Source organism: Symphodus melops (assembly GCF_947650265.1).
Source record: "Symphodus melops genome assembly, chromosome: 21".
Lineage (NCBI taxonomy): Eukaryota > Metazoa > Chordata > Actinopteri > Labriformes > Labridae > Symphodus > Symphodus melops.
This window is the reverse complement of record NC_136711.1, coordinates 13387447-13410552: the sequence shown is the minus strand read 5'-3', so window position 1 is coordinate 13410552 and position 23106 is coordinate 13387447. Positions and strand designations below refer to the sequence as shown.

General features: G+C 39.8%; 2 protein-coding genes across 2 annotated transcripts; one reads left to right on the top strand and one right to left on the bottom strand.

Annotated features, from left to right (window-relative positions):
• The first annotated feature begins 6914 nt into the window (after nucleotides 1-6914).
• LOC306817133 (myosin light chain kinase, smooth muscle-like) lies at nucleotides 6915-15245 on the top strand. Its single transcript, XM_079333752.1, has 16 exons — nucleotides 6915-7095; nucleotides 8521-8667; nucleotides 8980-9105; nucleotides 9400-9486; nucleotides 9580-9710; nucleotides 9827-9983; nucleotides 10286-10600; nucleotides 10686-10782; nucleotides 10891-11094; nucleotides 11299-11516; nucleotides 12129-12252; nucleotides 12728-12880; nucleotides 13192-13321; nucleotides 13491-13572; nucleotides 13756-13896; nucleotides 14611-15245. The coding sequence occupies exons 1-16, from the start codon at nucleotides 6930-6932 to the stop codon at nucleotides 14817-14819; spliced, it is 2487 nt and encodes an 828-aa protein (XP_079189878.1). The 5' UTR covers nucleotides 6915-6929; the 3' UTR covers nucleotides 14820-15245.
• Nucleotides 15246-15709: 464 nt separating this feature from the next.
• Nucleotides 15710-22654, bottom strand: coasy (CoA synthase). The gene is made up of 10 exons (XM_079333786.1): nucleotides 22434-22654; nucleotides 20634-21355; nucleotides 20309-20523; nucleotides 19669-19800; nucleotides 18644-18833; nucleotides 17905-17969; nucleotides 17729-17813; nucleotides 17541-17638; nucleotides 16580-16726; nucleotides 15710-16500 (listed from the first exon to the last, which is right to left on the bottom strand). The coding sequence occupies exons 2-10, from the start codon at nucleotides 21310-21312 to the stop codon at nucleotides 16441-16443; spliced, it is 1671 nt and encodes a 556-aa protein (XP_079189912.1). The 5' UTR covers nucleotides 21313-21355; nucleotides 22434-22654; the 3' UTR covers nucleotides 15710-16440.
• Nucleotides 22655-23106: the final 452 nt, after the last annotated feature.

Below are 23106 nucleotides of genomic sequence, written 5' to 3'. Positions count from 1 at the left end.
TCCTGCTGTCAGCATGCCAATTGCACGCTCCCTCAATGCTTGCGCCATCTGTGGCATTTTGCTGTGAGACAAAACTGCACATTTCAGAGTGGCCTTTTATTGTGGGCAGTATAAGGTACACCTGTGCACTAATCATGGTGTCTGATGAGCATCTTGATGTGGCACACCTGTGAGGTGGGATGGATTGTCTCAGCAAAGCAAAAGTGCTCACTATCACACATTTAGACAGATTTATGAACAATGTTTGAGAGAAATGGTAATATTGTGTATCTGGAATGAATTTTAGATCTTTGAGTCCATCTCATGACAAATGGGAGCAAAAACAAAAGTGTTGCGTTTATATTTTTGTTGAGTGTATATATATATATATATATATATATATATATATACGTATATATATATAAAATTATAATTATTCATTTTTTTATTTGTAAGTTTAGTGAAAAGGCTAGTTTTGGTTTTACCGCTTCAGTCCTGAGTTTACATGGTGAATATTGCGTTTGTCGAAACCGAAATAAACAGCTTAATAGTTGTTGTTGTTTTTTATTATTATTATTATTTTTTTTTATATACAAACCAAATCAGTTAATTGCCAAACACTGTTTTTTTAAACCTCACACCCTAACGTGACCGAAAGACAGAGACATGGGTGAATACAAAACACCACGTAATAAAGAAAAAAAATAAAAATGCAAAACACAAAACATGACCTTAATTAAGGTTGACCCTTGTTAAACTCTCAACAGGAGAGTAGGCTGCAGCTGAGACAGACAAGGAATGCCTGATAACAAAACTCAAGTCCAGAATAGAGGTGTACAGGTGGACCGAGCTCTTCTGAAACAATGGTCAGCCTTTCTGGGATTAAACAGACCATAAGAAATTGACTTATTCCCAGACGGAAAAAAGCAGCTACTTTCGGAAATCCCAGTTGACAACAAAATGATGCAGGATTTGACCAGAGGCTTACACAACTGTTCCTCTTTAATCCCCAAACATTTAGTCAAAATAGGCCTATTAAAATGGTTTAAAAGCTTAAGCATTGGACTATGCAGCCACTTTCCCAGAATGCATCAATTATTCAACATTTGTCAGGTTATCTAATCTCCTGTTTGATAGGCATAAAAACAAGCACTAACGGGTCAATGAAATGATCATATATCTGATCAGGAATTTGAACCAGAGACTGTTAAGTAACATCAAACCCCAGTATAGATAGAATAAACTAAAATAAAGTAAATCAATATTAGTCAAAAGTACATGCGATTGATGTGGAAAGTCAGTTTGGGCACAATGACTCATCAGGCAAGGCTTTTAGTGCTTTGTCATCTCATATCCAGACAGAAGCCCCAGACAGATACCCTAAAACTGATAACAGTTCAAAAAGGTTAGAATTTACTGGCAGCATGAGAACTTGCAGTTGGGTGTAAAGGCTATTTTTCTTGTCTCCATAATTTCTAATTAATTTGGATCCTACAACCCCAGGCAACCAGAATGAGATAGACTTTATTATTATTCATGTCATTTGTACTTTTCCAATATATGCATCACTGTTTGCCTTAACATTTTCTTATGCACATTTTTTTTTTGCAAAGTAATAAGAACTTCATTTTTAACTAAATTGCTTAATCATGCAGGGAAAAAACAAGTGAGTTATTCAATCCCTATAGGTACATTCATACATTTACTCAGTGGCTGTTTAATCAGAGCATTCAGAAGAAACATAGCGCGTTTTTCCTGGCCTGAAAATATGATTTGTTTTTTTGTTTCACTATGTGTACATTTTACACATTCTCACACAATTTTCATGCAGTCAAATAAAACTCAAGCACTTTCAGATTTCCCTTCTAGTTCTTAATTTGCATTCACAGGAAACATTTCAAAACAGTTAAAGCTAATGTGGCCTTCTGAGTAGTGGTTTATTTATCACACTTATATCATCACTATATCAAAAAATAATACAGACTTAAGATGAAAAAGACCATAATTCAAAATAACTGAATTATTTTTTTTGTAATATTGAATTGTTAATTGGCCATATTTGAGCCTGTAGATACTTTTGGAATAACATCTTCTATGTTTTCATATCGCAATATACATTGCAGAAAGAAAAGGTATCACTGTCAGTTTTTTCCCATTCTTTTAAGAAATGTTTTCTTCCAATCTGATTTATTTGTATTGTCCTTCTGCGTTAAAAAACAAACGAGAGACATCCAACATGTCATATTAAAGACAGAATGTGGCCCCCTTTGTTGCGCCAAAATAGTTATTTGGAAAAAACATCTGTTGAAACATCTCTGATGGCTGTTTCTATTTTTCTCCTTTTAATCAACTTCCAGCGGTGCAACCACAAAACCCGACCCAAAACTACGGCAAAGGCACATTCTTAATCATATACTGTAGATGAGGAAATTATCTCACTATGTTATGAGATTATGTTAAGCCATTATAGAAGTATAAATGCTGCAACTTGATCCAAGAGATCACATGTAGGTATTACCTAAACATGTGGGTATTAATGATAACACTATCAACATTGAAGAATAAAGCCATTTTAGATTGGCTGCCACATTGAAATAGAGTAAGGGCCAGTCAGTCGAATATTTTGGCCACCGAGGGATGAATTGGGAACACCCAATGTGTGTTCTTCACAGAGGAATTAACCAAGGCCCAGTGTACTTCTCAGTTAAGCTGAAAGAAAGGATGCACTTAAACTGATCTCACAATAACTCTGACGTTCAGACACAGTCAAAAACTGTTTGATTCCAATCACACCTGTGGTGACAATCACCTGGAGGCATGGATATATGCCCATCACTAACCAAGACTCCATCCAGTGTTCAGGGCTGGAAACATGGGAACATTAAAAAGCAATTAAATGGGTTTCTTTATTACAAAGAAAGCAAAGTTCTTCTCAAAACCTACAACTCCAAACACACACGTGAGTGCTACTACACAAAGGGACATGACCAGACGCTTCTCAAAACCCATAAAATCGATGAAGAATCAAGGAGTCAACGAATGTCCTTTTTTTTATTCATGTTCCAAAAACAATTGATCTTTTTTTCCCGAACATTGGAGCTTGTTTTAAGGTTCTCTTCATTCATTTGATGGCCAAGAACTTTCCCGGTGGTCTCAGCCAACATGGCTTATAGCTGGAGGAGACCTGAAACCAATCCAGAGACTGGAGGAGGACAAAGGCCTCTGGCTGCAGCACAATCGTCTTTGTCACAGTAGATTGTGCTTCAGGGCTGCTGGTGAGACACTGAAAGTGTCTCTTCACAAATCTGTCCTCTCCCTCAGACTCCAAGCCAGAGTACATGTGGCTGTGATTGTCAAATTCTCTAGACTCAGTCTGTTTGCATTGCAAATTCCATAGACTTATTTACCACAAGGTTTTGCTCCTTAACAAATTCATATATTTTTTTTCTAAGGGAATGTAAAAGTGCATTTCTTGATTACGGCAGTTTAGACCTTAATCGTCCTTTAAAAGTACTGTGCCAATTGTTTTGTCCTGTTTAAAGTTTATGTGAGGGCTTAGGGTACTCACTGGCCTTAAACTGCCCTGTGGTAATTGATATTGGGCACACAACCACTGGAGGGCCCCATTCCACTTCTTTGGAACGACAACATTTAAACTACTGTCAGCTGTTCACAACTTCCAACGTGAATAACATCTGCATAGGACTGATGAAGTGTTGTTTCGAGTTTGTGGGAAATGTCTTTGAACTGCTTCTTGGGAACAGGAAGTCAAATTGATTACCATAGTTGGAGGGCTCAGCCACACAAGCCGGCTCATTGCTTTTCCTGTTTTGAATTCCACAAGAGTTTGTTTTTTTCAAAAACTTTGCACAATTTCCGTCTGATAAGGAAAGCGGGCAGAGGTGTGGTTCAGGGGCTCTGATATTGACTTTCTGGAATATCAACACTGGAGTTCAATAACGACATTTTAATAAAGACAAAATGCCATATATGGATTGGTAGGTAACAAATTCTGTGGCATATTATTATCTTAGAAGGATCTTTATAAAGAATGTTCCTCAGTTTAAGGACCACTCTCAGGGATGATGTAATTATCAATAATATTTTAATGTCATATACAGCTCTGTTTATTCAGTTACAAAATTAGTAAGAAGACATTTAGATAAAATTGTGTTCAGAGCTTAATTTGCCATACATACCTGAAGATATTTGGCGATACAACGGAGAGCAGAAAATAAGAAACAATGTTCATTTGAAAGTTCTAAACAGAGGGGAACAAAACAAAAAAACCCGAACAAAAATGTTTGTATACCAAAATGTTAGAAAGGAAATTTGCTATGCAACATGCTGAGGCAGAATCTAATCTGCATGAAGAAGACATCCTTACACCCATTAAATCCTGCCAAAGACTAATTAAATACCATGCTATTCACATGATATAATGTGGTATAGTTATGTTGAAATAAAATAAAAAAAATCAAATGGACCACAAATTAATTATCCATAGAGGAGTTTTTTTTGTGTGATTATGAAAGAAGCTGAAATGAAAATGGTTGCCTCTATGTGACCTTCAAAGCATAAAAGGCCATAATTGACCAGTCTTGTTGTTTCTATATTGACACTATTTTGTAAGACCTGAAACCGCCACTAGGGGAGCAATAAAAGAAAACAAAAGTTTTTCATTTGTCTAAACCCTTTGTCCAAACATCAAAATGTTTCTGTTTACGTAAAACATGACGATTTTTTAAAGAGTACCATGGACTGTTTATATACAGAAAGGCTGTAAATGTGTATTTCTGCTGACAAAATGTACTTTTTAACAGGGGTTCTATGGGATTTCCTGGTCTTTAAGAGGCAGCTCCAAGTGGACACTCAGGAAACTGCAGTTTTTTTTCCACTCTTGCATTGACTTCAGTAGTACATCTGTGTGACCTGTGTTTGTTGAAAAAAAAGTGTGCATTTCACTGTTTCAACCCACATTTTCAAGTTTCTATATATGGTTAACAGAGGGTAGAATGAGAACAGTTAATCTGTACTTGGAGTCGGGTCCATCAATCAAATGGCTTTTATCACTAAGGGACATAATTTATATGCCTCCCACCATGTGGAAGCACTTACACATTCCAGTTCATGTAACTCCTTCCTCACATTCTCTCACTGACCAAAACAGAGGGAAACGTGACTGACCAGAACCACAAAATATTAACTCATTTATCAGAAGAAAAAAGGTTACACAACCGTTGACATGGTTTCATAATTTAAATTGACATCTGAAGACTTACAGACAGGGCTGTCCTAATACTAAGAAGGAAAAAAAAATCACAATTTATTCATATTCTAATATGTATTTCAATAGTATAATTCACAACATGTATTTCTGAAAATTACAGTATGTCAAACTTATGATGTGTCCATGAAAAACAATGCATCTACAATATTGTATTTTTATGTCCAGATGTACAATTCAATGTTCACAATTCAACTTCACTAATCCTTTTGTATACAGGTATTAAAAAAAGAAGGAGTTTCACAACCGCTGTGGGTGAATGGCTGTGATTCAGGATGATTGAACACAGCTGTTTTGCCTTCACATGTGGCAAACGCTTTCAACCCTTCATCTCTCAGCTCATGTTGTATCAGTGTGAAATTTACCGTTACAGTTTTGAAATGTAGTTTCTGCACTCTGCATTGACTGTTGTGGAATCAGGGCAGAGGTCAGCTTCTAGAAGTCAGTTGCCAGTCCATGGCAGTGGCTTTGAGAGGACTACCTTCCATGTGTGATGTTTTAAGTTGTCAAATAAGTGGAAAGAAGAAGCATGCAACACGCAGCTCATTACCCCTATTCAATGGGTCACATTTGAATGTTTGTAACTTTTTTTTAACAGTTATGCACTCAGATTTTTGGCAAAAATCCCCAAATGTTTCCTTTTCATATCAACATTTGTTATGATTTCAAGAAACTAAGATTTTGTTTCTTTTGTTTATTTCTCTTAGTATGTTCTGTTTTCCCTTTTGCTGGGAATTGTTGGCCTAAAGGGATCAAGAAATCAAAAACAGTTCATTAAAGTCTCCCACTGCAAAGGCCTTTGCGAATAGTAAACATTAACAGCCAATCTACTAACTTGTTTTGCCTTTTAGTATGGGTAAGAGAAACTTCAGAAAACAATCGTTCAACAAAAGGTATACAAAAGCAAACTCATGGGACACACCCAACCATCAGCTTTCACAAATCAATAGAATTAAAGGTGTTATTTACCATTGAAGTTTTCAGTTACCCCTCCTCCACTTGTGTCGTGAAACCCCGGAAGTCCTGCATTTGAAAAAAAGCCACTTCAATGACTTGTCTTCATGTTGCCTGTTGCACAGCGGTAATTGTTAGTTAATACAGACACAAAAAGCTGCTTTACTGGCTCTACTTGATTCCTGCTCTGACTCTGGCAGTGTGGACCAACCTACATTTGCTGTGCGGCAAAAGGGAAAACATCTTTAAAGGAATAAAATGGCAAAAGGAAGCTGACAGCAAGAATTATGTTGTAAAAAGCAAACCAGGTAAATGTGTGGTCTCTTGTGTGTGTTTCTTTTATCTTTATCCACCTCTTTCCTTTTTGTTTCTCTTCAGCTTGAATGTTTTGTCTCGCCCACATGTTTCCCGACTGTCTCTTTTGTTTTCTGTCCCATGTGTTCCTGTGTATCTCCCTCTGTTCTCAGTGTGGAGGGACAGCCGGGGCTGGACATGTGTGTTTTTAATGGGCCTTTCTGATAAAATTGCCTGTTTCCTGTGTACAGTTGGGCTGAGAGTGGGCTGTGATTTGTTGAGGCAGTCTGTAAGCTGAGGCTCCTCCTGTTAGTATCTTTGAGACTCACAGTACTAACAAACCACAACCTAGGAGAAGAGGACAACAATGTCTGACTGATAAGGACCATTTAGAAACTTTTATTTCTACACAAGGATGGACAAGGATGGCAAGAAGCCAGCGACCTTCGTGTCAACTTTTCGGTTGGCCCTTAAGCCTCAGGCCAGACCGCTCTGCGTGAGGAGGCAGAAAGAGGATGGACAGGACACCACTGACCGTGCGCTGCTGGGAAACAACAAATGTGAAGTCTTAACTGCAACAGGTAAACACTAGAAGAACAGGCAGAGAGTTGATTTTGAGGCAAGTCAATGTGTCATTTTTTATTCTAAATGTTAAAAGACTTAAAAGACTTTGTTTAAAATACCAAAAATCACCTGGAAGGAAATCTCTTCTCTTGATTTTGATAAATGAGGGTCATCATGTAATCTATTGGAGGACCGATGTATGATACTGTAAGCCTTGGCTGCTACTTTGCAAACATCCTTTTAATGTGCAACTCCTGAACAGGATCACTATGATGTGTTTTGACGCCAAATATGTCCTCAGGCACGTAGGATTTAAAGGCCCGAAAAGCAATGTGCCTCTGAGTTTTCTCCCAAAAGCTCAAGCACACTAACACAGTAACTCAAACTAATGGCATTCCTCCAACCACTGGTGACCACCCATTACCCATCGGCCGGACATTCCAACACTAACAAACACATGTGGTGGGGCAGACGTGTAAACACCATGTCACATTCCCCCGACCCTCACAAGTGTAACACACTCCACAATCTTGTCCTGTTTAGTGTTATATGTTGTGATGTGCCGTAATGTTCCATCACAACCTGGGCGGCTGTGGCTCAGTGGTAGAGTTGTCGTCACTCAACCTTGAAGGTCTGAGTTTGATCCCCATCTGTCCGATGTGTCCTTGAGCAAGACACTTATCCCTTGCTTTGGTGCTTCTGTAGGAAATTAGGTTGGGAACCAGAGGGTTGCTGGTTCAAGTTCCAAAATATGGAGTTGGCCTGGTAGCTGGAGAGGTGCCAGAACACTTCTCAAGCACTGGGCACGGTGACTTGTGTGTGTGAGAAGTCTCTAGAATAACAGTGTAAAAGAAGAATTTACCCTCAGGAATTAATAAAGTATTTAACATTAAAATAATAATAATTTTTAAATTATAGTCACTGTATGAGGTCTGTTGTGAGGATCTGTTGCTAATGGCTTTTAAAACCATAAGGGGCTCCTTAGCTATTGCTTTATGCATGGGCTATGAAATGGAGAGCAGAGTTTTGACTGAAATACATATTTTCAGGTGTGAGCTCAGAAACTGGCTCAGATGACTCAAACATACAAGGCTGCACTGCTGGTTGTAACATGTGCTGTTGTTCTTGTTTGGAGCTAAGTAGATGTGAATCAACACAAGAAAAACATGCAAATAAATGGATATCTGATTAGCCTTCACAAAAGTCTTCAAAGGGACTAAACAGCTAAATTTGTGGGTTGTTTTTTTTTTTTTAAATGTTGTGATCGCTCAAAAAATGTTGTGCACTACAGAACAACTTTCGTCAATTAATAATGTTTTATTTTTCATTAAGGGTGCCCATCCTTAATGGTCAGTGGTTGGAGAAAACCACAGACCACTGATTGCATTCCATTGAAATATGCCCTTAACTCACAGCCTATTGTCCTTCTTGTCTCTTCATAGACTTCACACTTCAACCTGTCCAGACGCTGGAAAAGCCTCACTTAAAACAACCACTCAGGGACTGCATAGTCTGTGAAGGAAGTGACGCTACTTTTCAAGGTGCTGTCACAGGAAGACTGCCTCTAAGAGTTTCCTGGCAAAACAATGGTAAACGACTGATTACTATACGTTCATAATGTCTTTTGAATACCTTTATGGTACTCTCCATTCTAAGCCAGGAAACTTGGCTTGAATGTATAGCAGCCAATTTCATTTTTTTTTTTATAAAGAAATGGCCAATCTTCATGCTGATAGTCTTGTTTGCTTTTAAATGTCAAATGAAGGGAATAACAATAATTTCAGTCTGTTTTATAAACAGCTAAAATATCCTCACAGGAGCTTTAAATGAAACATTTCCCCAAATTACCTGTATAGATCTATGTTCATTAAATTTGCTTGACTGCATTTGGAATGTAACAGCGTCAAAGGGGAAACCCAAAGCGAGTAACCGTGATCTGCACAGTGAAGACAATGTAAAGGATGCACCATCTGAAAACTTATCCTCAGTCTGTGAGGTGAAAAAACAACAGAAGGAAGAAGAACAAGGTAAGTTACACACTTTTATTAGGCCTGTATTTTATCAAACCCATAAAATCTGAAGGTACGACTTTTTCGTCATCGTTGTTGAAAAATAATTTAATTTAATGATGAATATAACAGTAACAGTTGTCAGGAAAACAACAACAAACATGATGGGTTTTAAAAAATTTTATATAAACAAACATTTGAACATAGCTTTTTCTGGTTACTGAAAAAGGTGTTTCTCCTGTTGCCACTGCAACCAAACTTGACTGCTCTCTTTTTGATTGGTTGGACTCTTTTTCACCTTGATTGCTGTAGTGCACACACCTGTTAGCCCACCTACTTCCTCAAGCTCCCCAGATATCAGGAATACCAACCTTGAAAGAAAAGTTACCTCTGGCAAAGGTAAGTAGAGGGCATACCACCTGTTATCTAGTAAAGTAGTATTTCTTACACGTTAGTCGTGTTTAACTAATTGAGAACTGTGACTCTCATCAGTGCCTCCTGTGGAGTTTTTGAACCCACCAGATCAGGTCGAGGTTCGATTAGGAGAGCAGGCCCGTCTGCACTGTGAGTTCAGGAGCAGCTCTGTCCCTGTGGCCTGCTGCTGGATTTTCAACAAAGACAAGGTAATACCAGCAAAGTTCCCCCCCCTGTTTTAACAAAAACTGTTTGTCCTAACTTTGGATTGTGGTGCCAGTTAAAGTCTTGGTTTCTGTTTCCACCTTTTTCTTTTTTTCTTCAGGTGGTGGTAGAAGGGCTGAGGCAGTCTGTGAGGAGCAGTGAGACACACAGCAGCATGGAGGTCTTCAAGGCCTGCTCTGAAGACACAGGCTCATACACCGTCATAGTACGAAACAGAAAAGGCTCTGCCCAGCACACGGTATCTCTTAGTGTCATTGGTGAGCAAACTTTTAATATACTGTACATTATTTTAGGTTCTGAAATTAGACTTCAGACAATGCAACACTCGTAATTTGCATTTCCTCGAATATCGGCTCTTGTTGTTGTAGAGATGTGGATTTATTAGACATAAAATCACAGAACAAGTACTACAGAGGAAACTTTGCAGTTTAGGACTATTAAAAAAAACTGGATAAGAACCAATGCAACGTGTATCAACATTAGCAACTCCATAAATGTGCTCATAAACAATGCAAACAAGCTGACTTTGAATATGTTGTATGTCGATTTTTCTCCTCAGATCGGCCTGAACCCCCTGCATCCCAACCCGTTGTTTCCCAGCTGTCCACCCAATCCCTGGTCCTGTCCTGGATGGGTCCCAGTTACGACGGCGGCACGGCCGTGTTGGGCTACATCGTGGAGGTCAGGCAAGAGGAGGGTCTGACTGAGCCTGGGAGCTGGACTGAAGTAACAAGCCGTTGTAAAAACACATGCTACCACGTCCGCTCAGGCCTGGAGCCTTTGGGGCAGTACCGCTTTCGCGTCAGAGCATACAACTCAGCAGGGGTAAGCGAGCCAAGCCAGGAGTCTGAGTGCATAAGGATGGACATTGCAAGTAAGTAGTCAAAGAAAATAAAGTGAGAGTTTTCTGCTTGCTATCAAGAGGGATCTGCTTATTTGTGGTCATTTTGTGTTTGAAGAGCAAAAAAAAGAAGAGCCTGAGTCGTACGTCACGGTAACGATTGACACCAAATACAAGGTGAAGGATCACTACAATGTACACGAGAAGCTGGGAGTGTAAGCATGCAATCTTCACACTTAAAACAAACGCGACATTGATTGACGAGAATTGTTTATAAGTCAAACTGAATGCGTCTTGTTTGTTTTTGGATGTAACATTTTCAGTGGGAAGTTCGGCCAGGTGTTCCGGTTGACCCACAAAGAGACGAGTCAAGAGAGTGCAGGGAAGTTCTACCGAGCAAGGACGTCGAAGGAGAGGGAGGCAGCTCGCAAAGAGATTGAATTAATGAACTGTCTTCACCACCCGAAACTGGTCCAGTGTCTGGCTGGCTATGAGACACGCTCTGAGATGGTCATGGTCATGGAGTAGTAAGTAAAAGTTATTCATGGTTACGATATTTGCTAGCTGTTTAAAATGCAATGGAGGCAAACTACAAGGTAAGACATTAGAAAGGCATTTCTTTGTTGGCAATTAAAGATTGCAGTAGCTATCGGATATTTCCAGCTGAACAATACTCAAGTACATTTATGTAGTGTTCTGATGCATGGACTTGGTGCGATTTCTCTGCCCAGTATTGCAGGTGGGGAGCTCTTTGAACGCATCGTTGATGAAGCCTTTGAGCACACAGAGCCAACCAGTGCCCGCTACATGCAGCAGATCCTGGAGGGCATGCAGTATGTTCACAAGCAGAACATCGTCCACCTGGACCTCAAACCAGAGAACATCGTCTGCATGGACACAACTGGCACACGGATCAAGATCATTGACTTTGGCTTGGCTGGTAAACTGGGTGAGTGTGCAAGATTAGCGGAAACGGTCTCTAAATGATCTCAGTGGGATCTCTCAGCGGGACTTATATTTAACTTTCACAGTTTCTCACCAGGGAGGGTGAAAGTATCCCTGTGTGCATTCGAATGAATGACACATCCTGTGTGTTTTCTTGTGAAAATCACAATTCAGGGAAATCCAAGAGTCCTTATAGGGTAGCAGTCAGTGCTGAGCTGCTTGTGCATCCGGCGCAGAAAATAAAATGCCTCCTGTTGTGGTTCACATTAAAAAATCTTGGCTGCATTAAGTGTAGATGATGCATGTTCATTTTTGTATTTTGCCAAGCCTTGAATAATAGCTGACAACACAAGAGTGTTATTTCTAAATTTCCTAGATGTCAAACCATTACATAACCACTACTTAACTTCTTTGACTCTAATAAATGCACGCAGTAAGCCTGTAAGGCCAACTCAGGCAGAAAATTTAGTGACGCTCCAGATGCAGGGGCTCCATACTGGGTGGATCTATTTACAGACAGCGAGAGCCATCTGTAAGTAGAATAGAATGTAAACGGGCACAAACAAAAGATTCAGGGATACATTTTTGAGTTTTTCACTCTTGTCTCTTTTCCTAGAGAAGGATAACCCTCTGAAGGTGATGCATGGCACGCCGGAGTTTGTGGCCCCTGAGGTGATCAACTATGAGGCTGTGGGTCTGGAGACCGACATGTGGAGCATTGGTGTCATCTGCTTCATTTTGTAAGTCTAACAAAGGATTCTGTGGTTTCTGTGAACAATTAATCAAGTAACACGTTAAGAAACATAAATACAACCATGGTTTTCTGGCAAAAACATAAAACCCTGTTACTGTGCCCACTTCATGTGATGTTTTATCAGTCTCGACTGTGACCAAGTTTAGTCCTGTAAAATCTAAAATCCAAAGTGGTCGTGTACAAGTAAAGGTTTGGCGCCATCTCCTGGTATTGTTGCATTTCTACCACCCCTTAAACATCACCAGTACTACAGTTATTTTAATGTGCATACTTTCCATGTAACTTAACTGAAATGAAGCCTGAAGCAAATTAGTTGAATTTCAGTTCTGTTAGGCTATTTCTGTTGCTATTGGGTATAGACGCTAACATAGAAGGAATGCTTCTTGTGCAAAAACATGGCTCAAAACTGGACTTGCAGGAGACTGTATATCATTTTGTTGTTGTTATGTCTTGTTTCTCAGGCTCAGTGGAGAGTCACCCTTCCAGGGGAACAGTGATGCCGAGACTTTAGTTAATGTGACCGCTGCCAGCTATGAGTTTGACCAGGAGAGTTTCGAAGACATCTCTGATCAAGCTAAAGACTTCATCAGCTCCCTGCTGAAAAAGGACATGAGGTTGATCTGGTTTTGTTTCTGTCCATTTTATTTAAATCTTCCAGAAACATTTAAAACCGGTTGACCTATATGATATGCTATGTGCTCAAAAACTGCTTGGATTCAAGTCACCTATCTTTGGTTGTACAGCTAAAACTTCAGTTCCTCAGAAAGTTAGCCAAGCCACTTTAAATCTCCCTCGTTGACAATGTCATGATTGAAGCCGTTTCTTCATTATAACTATTAAAAAGCTTTGAAAATGAGCCAAGGACAGTCTGATTGGCATATTTTGACAGCTGTTGCTTCTCCTTTTCTATCCATTTTCACTCTAGATGTAGGTTGTCATGTACTGAAGCCCTTGCCCACCCTTGGATGGCTTCATTTACCCCTCTTAACCGCAGACCCACCAAATCCCTCAAAAAGGGGAAGATGAAACGCTTCTTGGCAAGACGCAAATGGAAGGTAACATGTCTGAAAAATTACTACACAGTTGTCAGCTCAGCATTGAACTTTTACAGTCTGCTTGTCAGTATTCAACTATGAGTACATTTCAGTCTATTACCCTATAGACCTGAAGCTGGATTATAAGTGTTGTTTGACATCCATTGCCATTTGTCCTTTAAACTTCAAGAAAACTGGAAAGGCTGTTTTGGCCCTACAGCGGATGGCTAACCTCTCCAACAGGCCAGACTCCCCTGGCAGCTCTTCAGAGGGTAAGACCGATAAAAACACACACTCACACATATCCATGCATACACAAAGTCCTCTAAAGGCCTAAAGCTACATCCATATGGAAAATGACTCACACTTTGAGATTGTCATTTCAAGTTTAACGTTTTCTGATCAGAAAAGCCTTGTTTCAGTTTTATTCGTCATGATCGTCTCCTCTCATCCAGAGCCAGGCTGGAGCCAAGAGGCAGAGGAGGCCATCCAGTCGCTGGACAAGCAGCTTCGGAGTGAACCCCGCTTCCAGCAGGCCCTGAAGGACATCGCCCTTCCCAAAGGAGCGACTGCTCATCTAACATGCATTCTCAATGGTAGGGTGACAGAACTGTGATGCACTTCATTATATAATGCACAAGTGCCTCGAGCCAAAAACAACACAGGCAGCAATGCTCGTACTGCATTAGCCCTTTTGGCTAAAAAATTAAAGCTGTCATGATTCATGTTTGAATATACACTATGGATCATGTATAATAAGTTAGGCTACTAAAGCACAAACGTGTCCTTTTTTTTTTTGTTGCCAGAAAATCCATAGTCACTTGTTACATATACACAAACATCTAAGCTAGCTGTTTTTTTGGCTTAATGCACAGTATGGCTGGCAGAAAGTCAACAGGGAGAAACCATAATTACATAAAGAAATATTACTTAAAACATATAGAACTTTATCAAAAACGATCTTAGATAAAAGACAACTGTTGTATCCATTCAAGCTAGTTAAAACTACTAGCTAATGAAAGTAATTTGATTCAAACTACTACATAGTTACTGTTTTTCTCTCAAACTGTTTGAGGGAAAACATTATAGTTAAAAGTGAAAAAAACAAACAAATGTACAATTGCCTTTTATTATATAATACTATTTCTCATGATTGCGCCATGTAAAGGTATACTGTCATTCTATAGAAAAACTGTAAAATAAGGGATGTAAAACTACCTTGTCTTGATGCTAGAAAATATCTTGATGTCAGTATGTAGGATTGTTATTTTATGTTCTTGTCACAGTAAATCCTGTTGTCTGTATTCTAGGCTACCCACAGCCAGAGGTGAAGTGGCTTCAGAACGAGAAGCGTGTGTCTGAATCCAGCAGAGTGACCATGGAGCAACATGAAGGGCTCTGTACTCTGGTTGTGGCTGATCTGGAGCCTTCAGACTCTGGGGTTTATGTGTGCAGAGCCAGCAACAAGCTGGGGGAAGCAATGTGCTCTGCCAAATTGAATGTTGAAGAAACAACTTAGTGTTCCCTTCATTTAAAGGAGATTCTTCAGAAGTAGTTTGACTTAAATAAGCCAGGGCTTTTATAGTGTCATGGAGGGACAGTTTATTCACTGCCACGTAAAAGGCTGCTCACACATTCTTTCAAGGCAAACTGGGTGTGTTGTGTTCTTTAAGCATTAAGAGGACAAAAAGATTTGGACATGCATACCCAGAGCCCTTCGTTTCACAACTCACCTTGACTAGTGCACTTAATCTGTAGTCTTTGAATATGCTGAACATGTTTTACCAATGCACAAGGTTTTGTACTACTTGTATAGAAGTTATGTTAAATGCTGCTGTAGCTAAGCGCAGCAAAATTCACAACACAGGTGTACATGTAAGGTCAAATGTTAGACACATGGTAATGTTTTCAATTATTAAAGGCTGAATACTTTATTAAAAGTCAATGTTTTAATAATTATTGATCAAAACTAAGCATGAGGTTTTGTGGATTATCCATAAAAGAATTCAAAGGCAGTTTACACCTGAAATACCCATTGGTTAAAATGTATTAAAGAGTATTTATGAATATTCATTGGTTTCAACATATGCAAAGTAGATAGTCTTGAATTTTCACCTACTGAACCACATTACACTTCAGTGACCTTATAGGACAATAGTTTCAGGTATAGTAATAAAGCAGTAATCGTAATGTGAACATGGATAGAGACTTAGTCAAACCTGTCAGAAACCAAATCATAAATTCAGCTATGTTTTGTTTTCAGGGTCATTTTAAAAAGTTCAGCTGTGCTCAAAGAAATTAAAAACTGGTTCTTGGAAAACTTATAAAATGCACATAACTTTATTAAATTTCAATAGTTGAAATGTCAACATTTATTGAATTACAGATTAACAAGTCCAAGACGTGAAATTGTATGTCCATTTGTCTTTATTAGTCAGTTAACAGACGGTCATAAGCGATTGCTGATATTTCTATCAATATTTATCCTTGTTTGGTAAATATAATTATATTTCACTTGTTAAAATACTTTCTCAACCCTTAAACTCCAAAGAGAGACAACATATAATCCTATGATTCAACAGTGTGTGTCATACAATCTTTCAGTACAATTTCTCACCTTCCCTTAACACAAGTTGCTTTTATAAGCTACATTCATATTCATTAAACTTTATAAAATGCTATCACCAGCAGGTCGCCCAAAAATTATTTTTAACGGAATCTACTTAGACATAAAAACCATAAAAAAAAGAAAAAAAAAAAGAATCTTGACCTCCAATTCTTGAGACAATATGACACTTTATGATCCCAAACATGAATTGCAGCTTACAAATTCCCAAATTATTTTGTTAGGGATAATTTACTGACGTGTGGGTGATTATTGTTATCCACATTTCAGTAATTCATCTTTAAAGCTAGAGTTTAAAAACTTGATGAAAGTCAATCAGGCACTGAGTCACGGGCAAAGAAGTGAGAGAGCTTGTTGGGTGTGCTTCTGGGGCGCAGGAAACAATCGTACTCCTTTACAAGGCTGTGTTTTTCTCCTCGTGTGTATCGCTGTTGTCTGCGTCCCTGGACCTGACGCATGTTTACTCTGAATGCCTCAGTTACAGATGACATGATGTGCTTACACACACACGTTTCTACTGTCCCTCCTGTCTCTGTTGGATTCTCTTCTGAAGAAGACTCCAAGCTTTCAGTACCTTTGACATAAAAGACAATGTCAGAGTGGACACAAAAAGTACAATCTGTAAACTGAAGATGACATGATGGGTGTCTGACCTGTTTCTGAGTGACCTCTGGCTCCCACAGAGTGCTGAGCACAACATTGGCGTGCTCTACTTGCTTAGCGTTGGACCACTGGCTCTGGAGCCGGCGCAGGGCATCGTCTGTGTTAACACCATCTCGCTCGGTTATCCTCAACACAGCCTGAGAAGGGAGGGGAACAACACAAGTGTTAATTTTATTCAAGCCAGAGATCACATAAAGGAAGTGGACCTAAACAACTTCACCAACTGGGTTGTGAATTCACTTCTTCAAGTGTTAAGGTCAGCAGTTTAGCTATAGACAGCTTATTTTCTTTAAAACCAAAAAGGACTGTATTTGGACAAGAGGGCGGTTAGAATGCTACATCTCTATTGTGGCTAAGTCAAACATAGGTAGCCATACCCTAAAGCAGTGGTTCTCAACCCCCTGTATTTGTATCTTAAACAGCTGAGCCGACTTCCCTCCCCCAGGACTGAAAAAAATTCCAAGTGTTTTATTTCTGAGTAAAGGGAAACTGATTTTTAACTTTGGGGCATTATACCCAAAGTGGGGTCCAGAGATGCCTGACAGTGCTCTAAAAAGCATTCTTTGATTCATGGACAATTGTACTCTTCATGAAAACACAATCAACAAAACTAAGATGTTGTGTCTAAAAAGATTTAAGAGAATTAAAAATGTCTTAATTCATCAAAAAAAGCTTTCCTGAGCTGATAAGTCCAAGAGACATGGCAGCCACTGAGACTGCCCCCTGCTGGCCAATAAAAAGAATACAGGGTGAAATAACTTCTGCATTTACTTCACTTGCCATCTCCAAGTGTTATGTACAGTGAAGTTGTTATAACCAGTGGATGCACAACATTCAATATATACAACTTAACCCCCCCCCCCCCAGGACATTACAGTGCTTCTTTATCCTGACAGTCACTCAAGCTTGCGTGACTCCGTGTTTGTCAAATTAAGGACGGGTGGTACAGACCTCGTCCTCGGGGATGACTGTGACCCAGATCTCGTGGACCATGTCTGTCCAACCGGCTTCCAGTAAAACTGCTGCGTCCACCACACAAACCTGTTTACCTGAAAAGAGCACAGAATTGTATAATATAAAACCAAAGTGTTTCTTTATCGTCTGTGTATTTGGAAATAAACAAAATGTCCATGCGATACCTTCCTCTCTTGCTTGTCTGATTCTCTCTTTCACCAGAAGAGCGATCTCCGGCCACACAATGTTAGTGAGGGCTTTTAACCGCTCCTGAAAAAATAAAATAAAAAAATCTTTGGTGGATTGTCAACGCGCAGGTCCAACCATCAAGTGCTGAAAGATTCTCAACTTGCCACATTACCTGGTTTCCAAAAACCTTCCTTCCTAACGCACGTCTGTTGATGGTTTTATCGTCATTCAGAAGATCTGAAAGTGTCAGAAACATGTCGTCATTGCACTGCAATACATTCGATTTGATACTGTATACAATTTGAAAACACACATGGAAACCATGCTCGTGGGCGCGGTATGCTTCAATGGTAAAATGTTAAACTCTGGATTAAGATCTAACAGGGCGATGTGATACCCTTACAAAGGGTACTCAACTTAAGGTGTCTAAAAAAAGAAGTGTGCAAGTTTCTCAAACATCTGTTGCCAATTGTTTAAATGCACTTTTCAATAAAGCTAAAGAGTAAAAAAAACCTGACATTCAAATGTACATCATGTACAGGAAAATAAACAACCACAATAGTGATTGAGATGGATTGAGTTTTAAGAAGAGTGGGTAACACTCAAGGCCTTTTAAAATGTGTTATTTTGACCTTTCACTCGCTCCATTAGTCTGTCACTGCGCCAAAAGCCAACAGACATCACGTCAACTTTCATCAAGTCACATTAGAGGCATCATGCTACTGACCTTTAAATCTCTTAAATGTTTAAATACTTCAAGACTGCACTTCTTATCCAAGACGGTCAATTATATGTAACCCCCCCCCAATATTTTGTATTTATTAAAAAAATAGCTACGTATGGATGACCCGTCTTTACCCTTATCAAACCTTTCCAATCACAATGTGACTTCATGCTAAGTGTTTCCTCACCTGACCCAAATTCTTTGAGCACTCTGTGATAAGCTGCAGTGCCAGGCTCGTACACCTCATGGCCCAGCTTGTCGCAATCTATCCGGACGGCACCTAGTGTTTCCAGCCGCTTGGCGATGGAGCTCTTCCCACTGCCGCTGCCCCCAGTCAGGCCGATCACATACGGAAGGGGAGGGAGATGGGATGTGTCCTGGTGCAAAAAAAAATAAAAATGCAGGAGATAAAAATATGTGAAATATGGAGAAAAAAAACTAGCCAAGCATCACAGCCTCATCCAAATCAAATGTGTTTTAATTTGTAGTTGCAGGTGACACAAACTGCTCCATAAAGCATTCAGACTTGCTTGAATATTATCCCCGACCTTTTCTGCAGGAGAGCTCTCTGATAGTAAAAATGGATTTGTATCTAGAGGAACATGTAACTTAGTGTTCTCGAGTCAGTTCCATTTTCTAGCCACACATTCATCCACCTCTTTTCTCACAGGAGGCGGTATGTTGCTTCATAAAAGAAAATGTACTTTGGCCCTCGCTGGAAGGAAAACGTAATATATGAAAAAGACGACTCCTGTTGAAACAGTTACACATTAAAGTCTGACCTTTGTTATCTAATGCTCAGCTCTCATTTTTTCTTTCAAACATCCCTTCTTCTTAATCCAAATGCTGCCACAATGGCTCAGCTGAATTCCAATGAAATTCACCTCGGAGCAAATTTGACAATTACCGTTTGTGACTTGAGGCTGTGTGGAGCCTTTTCAACTTCAGACAAAGAATTCCATTAAATATGAATGAATTAAGAGCAAATACAAGTGTACCAGAACTTTCTTTTTCTTAGGCTAATTCTAACAGTGTGATTATATCTGTCTGTGCACCTTAAGATCAGCAATGATAACAGCCCTTAAAAGGTATCAAACTTGTTTTCTTTAAAAAAAAAAAAGAAAAGCCTCAGGTAGAAAAAGAAAGACGTGCGAAAAAAGCGGCATTGGAATCCCTTATCAAAATGTTCGATCCATTTGAACAACGTCTTACTTGAGGCGGTGCGAGAAGGGTGCCCAGAAGACGAGAGCGTAGACTGGAGGAGCTGATCTTCTCCTCCTCTGTCTCAGTGTGATGGGCGTCTTTAAGCAACTGGATCTCATGTAGGACGAGAGCTGGGAGGCCCTGATTAAAAGAGGCAGACAAAACATGCAAATAAAACAACACATCCAAAAGGTAGGCAAGGCTAGAGTTCCAAATTGCTGAAAAAAACAAAAAACAAAAACAAACTCCCCCAGGATTAAAATGGGCAACAGAAACCAGTTTCCTCTCATTTAGTATTAATAAAATGATTATAAAAGGAGTGGAACAACTGTAATCCTTCAGAACAAAACATGGTTTAACTATTAAAGCTCATTACAGATTGGGATTGTTACAAATAGGATTGACCTCTATTGACATAAGTACAGAAAACTTACAATAAGACGACATGTATTCAAACTGAACCAGGGCCATAAGAAAGCATACCAGTGTTTAATGTAAATAAATAATTCCTTTAATAAATAAAACATGGCTGCAATGGAACTAGCTTTAGAAAACACTTTACACTGACAGAAGTGCACTTCACTTCGCCACCTGTCCTGTGTTTGAATGAATTAGCAATAGTGTAATACAGATTGTTTTCCAGATTTACATTTTCTAGGCGTTTCTTGTTGACAGCCTCGCCTCCCTTTCTGGTCTCCTCGCTAACCACAATGCACTGCAGCAATGGGTCGACCACGGAGACTCCATAGGGGTCGTCAAGGGGCACGATCTCCACCTCCAGAGAGGGTCTGATGTCCTGCAGGAAATCCCGTAGTTTCTCCACCCGCAGAGCGTAGGGCTGGACCAGCTCCTTTAGGACTTTCCCTAAAGCCAGAGAGAAAGGTCATCAGAGGGATAGAAATGGAAATGTGAGACGAGTCAATCGTAATGAAATGATACACGCTTAACACAGCTGAATGTTAATACAAACTTACTTTTCAGCATAGCTTGGTCACACACACCAATAAGGAACCGCCTGTTCGCTAGCAGGCATGAGATGTTGAGTAGTGTCTTGTGGGCCCCATGGAGCCGGTCAAATGTCCCCCCTACGACCACGTCACTGTAGGTCTCCATGGGTTCTGCCTTCTCTTCAGGCTCCTTCACTCCTTCCTCCTGCAGATTCACTGGCTGTTGGTGAAGCAGCACGGAGCGCAGGCTGGGGCTGCAGACATAGCAGTGGCCTGTATACCTCTGCAGACACTGCGTGACCTGATGCGACTGCCCCGGATCCTGCAGCGCAAAGTCTGTTAGCACCACCTCCGGCGAGTGCGACAGAGACTGTGGCGTGGGGAAGGGGGAGTTTGGTATCGTGGTCCCACCGCAGGCAGTCGGCTGGCTACGGACATTGGTCAGCAAAACACGAACATCCAGGTGGCCGCAGACATCGGCTGCATTGCTGTAAAGGCGTGAGATAAGCGTAGAGAGGTCCACTACTGGGGGAATGAAAACCGGACGGGGCTGGCTCCCACTTCCCAGGTTCAGCCCGGGGTGGAGGTGGACATACAGCGTGCGCTCCACACGCTCGGCGGCTGAGCTGAGGACTGGAGCGATGCGTAAAGGGAGGATGTGAAGAGGAGACGTCAGCACAAGGATGCCAGTGCTGAACATGGACATGTTACTGTCAGATATCACGGGGAATCACAGTCGTCACAGGAATCTGTGGGGTTTGTGTTTGGGGGAAAAAAACGAAAAAATGTAAAGTCAAAAATTGCAGCAGCTGAAGCCGTGATGTTAAATTATTTAGAACTACACAAGCAGTTATATCTATTTATAGCTGCACCTTATTTTGTAAAGACTACATTCCTTATGTAAATACTTGATGCAGTTTTTATTTTATCCTGCACTACAACGAGCCGATTCCGTTCTCATCTACACTGCAAAGTTCAAATTTGAATGAAAATAAAGAAAGCCTAAATTGTGGGAATGTCTGTTTTGCCACAAAAAAAAAAAAAAAAAAAAAAAAAAAAAAAAGAATAGGGAGATTCTTAATGCTCTTAAACCTAACTCTTAAAATCAAATAAAGAGAGTCTGTAATACTATCATCATACCTGCAGTGTCTCCAGGCCCTCTGCTTTATTTCTTTGGTATGCATGGTAACCAGACTAAGTTGAACTACAAGCTTTAACAATAACACTCTTGTTTAACAATCCTTCCATTTGCTATTTGATATAGCAACTCTACATTTTACCAATGCAACACAGCAGCACTGTGTCAGTGTTGTTTGTCGCTGTTTATGAGGGAATGGCTCTTTTCTCGGATTTGATTAATTGAGTGATTACTTCAATTAATCCTGGAGATCAAATTATTAGTGGAACTTTCAGCTCTTAAGCAATAATACATACAGGGAAGTGGCTTTTATTCCTGTTTATGTGTCAAGCTATCTTCCAAACAGTAAAGAAGGAAGCGACGTGACAGCCGTGGGATATGAGGCAATGTGACAGTTTTTGCACAAACAGATGACAGCTGGGGCTGCAAAAGAAGTCAAAGTCGCACCTCGCGAGATTTTAGTACGATCATCCCATTGCCTGTACAAAAATGCAATTAAAAACAAAACAAAACCCCGAAACAAGATGATAATCCTGAAGAAACGTTGCCTATCAGCATACATTATTTGAACCGAACATAAAGGAACAGTCCGTATCTTGTTTTACACATTTGCTGCGCCCAGTATAATTACAGAGCAAAATGTTGACAATCAGGCATAGAGGCAAACCTTCAATGTAGTTTGAGTTTACCTGCGTGGAGCAAATCAAAGACGACGTCAAAGAACGGATGAATGGTGACGGATAATAATAAACTGTCTACATATCACTTCAGTAAATTGTTTCCCTGATAATCTCTCACGTTTGAGTGTCTTCAGCAGTTCACTCTGGTCCAACTAGCAAAGAAGCACCCACTGGTGGCAGTGGAGTGGAAGCCACACACAGGGTTGGATAATCACGTGACATTTCACAACGCATCAATTGGTAGATAGAAAAAACGTTGACGTCTGGGATATGTAGTTTTAAAAAGGGAAGTTTTCTGCTAAATTTAAAATGTTCATACATGAATACATTGTTTTGTGCTGCTTCAGTGCATGCGTGAGGCAAAGCAGATTGAACACAATTTTGGGAACAATACAAATAATCAAATGGATTAATAAATAACGAAGAGCCTGATCATAGGTGCGTTTAAGGCCCGAAACATTCAAAGTTTTTACTTATTTGCTAAATTCAAAGCCTTTTCCAAGGTAGTTGAGCTGTATAAAAAAACCTTTACAAAGAGACTAGAAGACCAAAATCGATGAAAAAGCATTGTGATAAGCAAAAGACAAGTTTTAAGAAATCTTAAATTTGTCAGTTGAGTTACACTCAAAAAAATCCGTAAGACAATGTCCTTTTGGAAATTTTCATTGGACTCAGTTTTAAA

Excerpts from the sequence above, each read along its gene's own strand:
- LOC306817133 (XM_079333752.1), top strand. The coding sequence starts at position 6,930 with ATGGACAAGGATGGCAAGAAGCCAGCGACCTTCGTGTCAACTTTTCGG. Across the intron at positions 9,106-9,399 it reads ACAGAAGGAAGAAGAACAAG|TGCACACACCTGTTAGCCCA; the intron begins GTAAGTTACACA and ends TGATTGCTGTAG. Across the intron at positions 12,881-13,191 it reads CTGCTGAAAAAGGACATGAG|ATGTAGGTTGTCATGTACTG; the intron begins GTTGATCTGGTT and ends TTTTCACTCTAG.
- coasy (XM_079333786.1), bottom strand. The coding sequence starts at position 21,312 with ATGTCCATGTTCAGCACTGGCATCCTTGTGCTGACGTCTCCTCTTCAC. Across the intron at positions 19,801-20,308 it reads ACAAGAAACGCCTAGAAAAT|GGCCTCCCAGCTCTCGTCCT; the intron begins GTAAATCTGGAA and ends TCTTTTAATCAG. Across the intron at positions 17,639-17,728 it reads CAGACAAGCAAGAGAGGAAG|GTAAACAGGTTTGTGTGGTG; the intron begins GTATCGCATGGA and ends TGCTCTTTTCAG.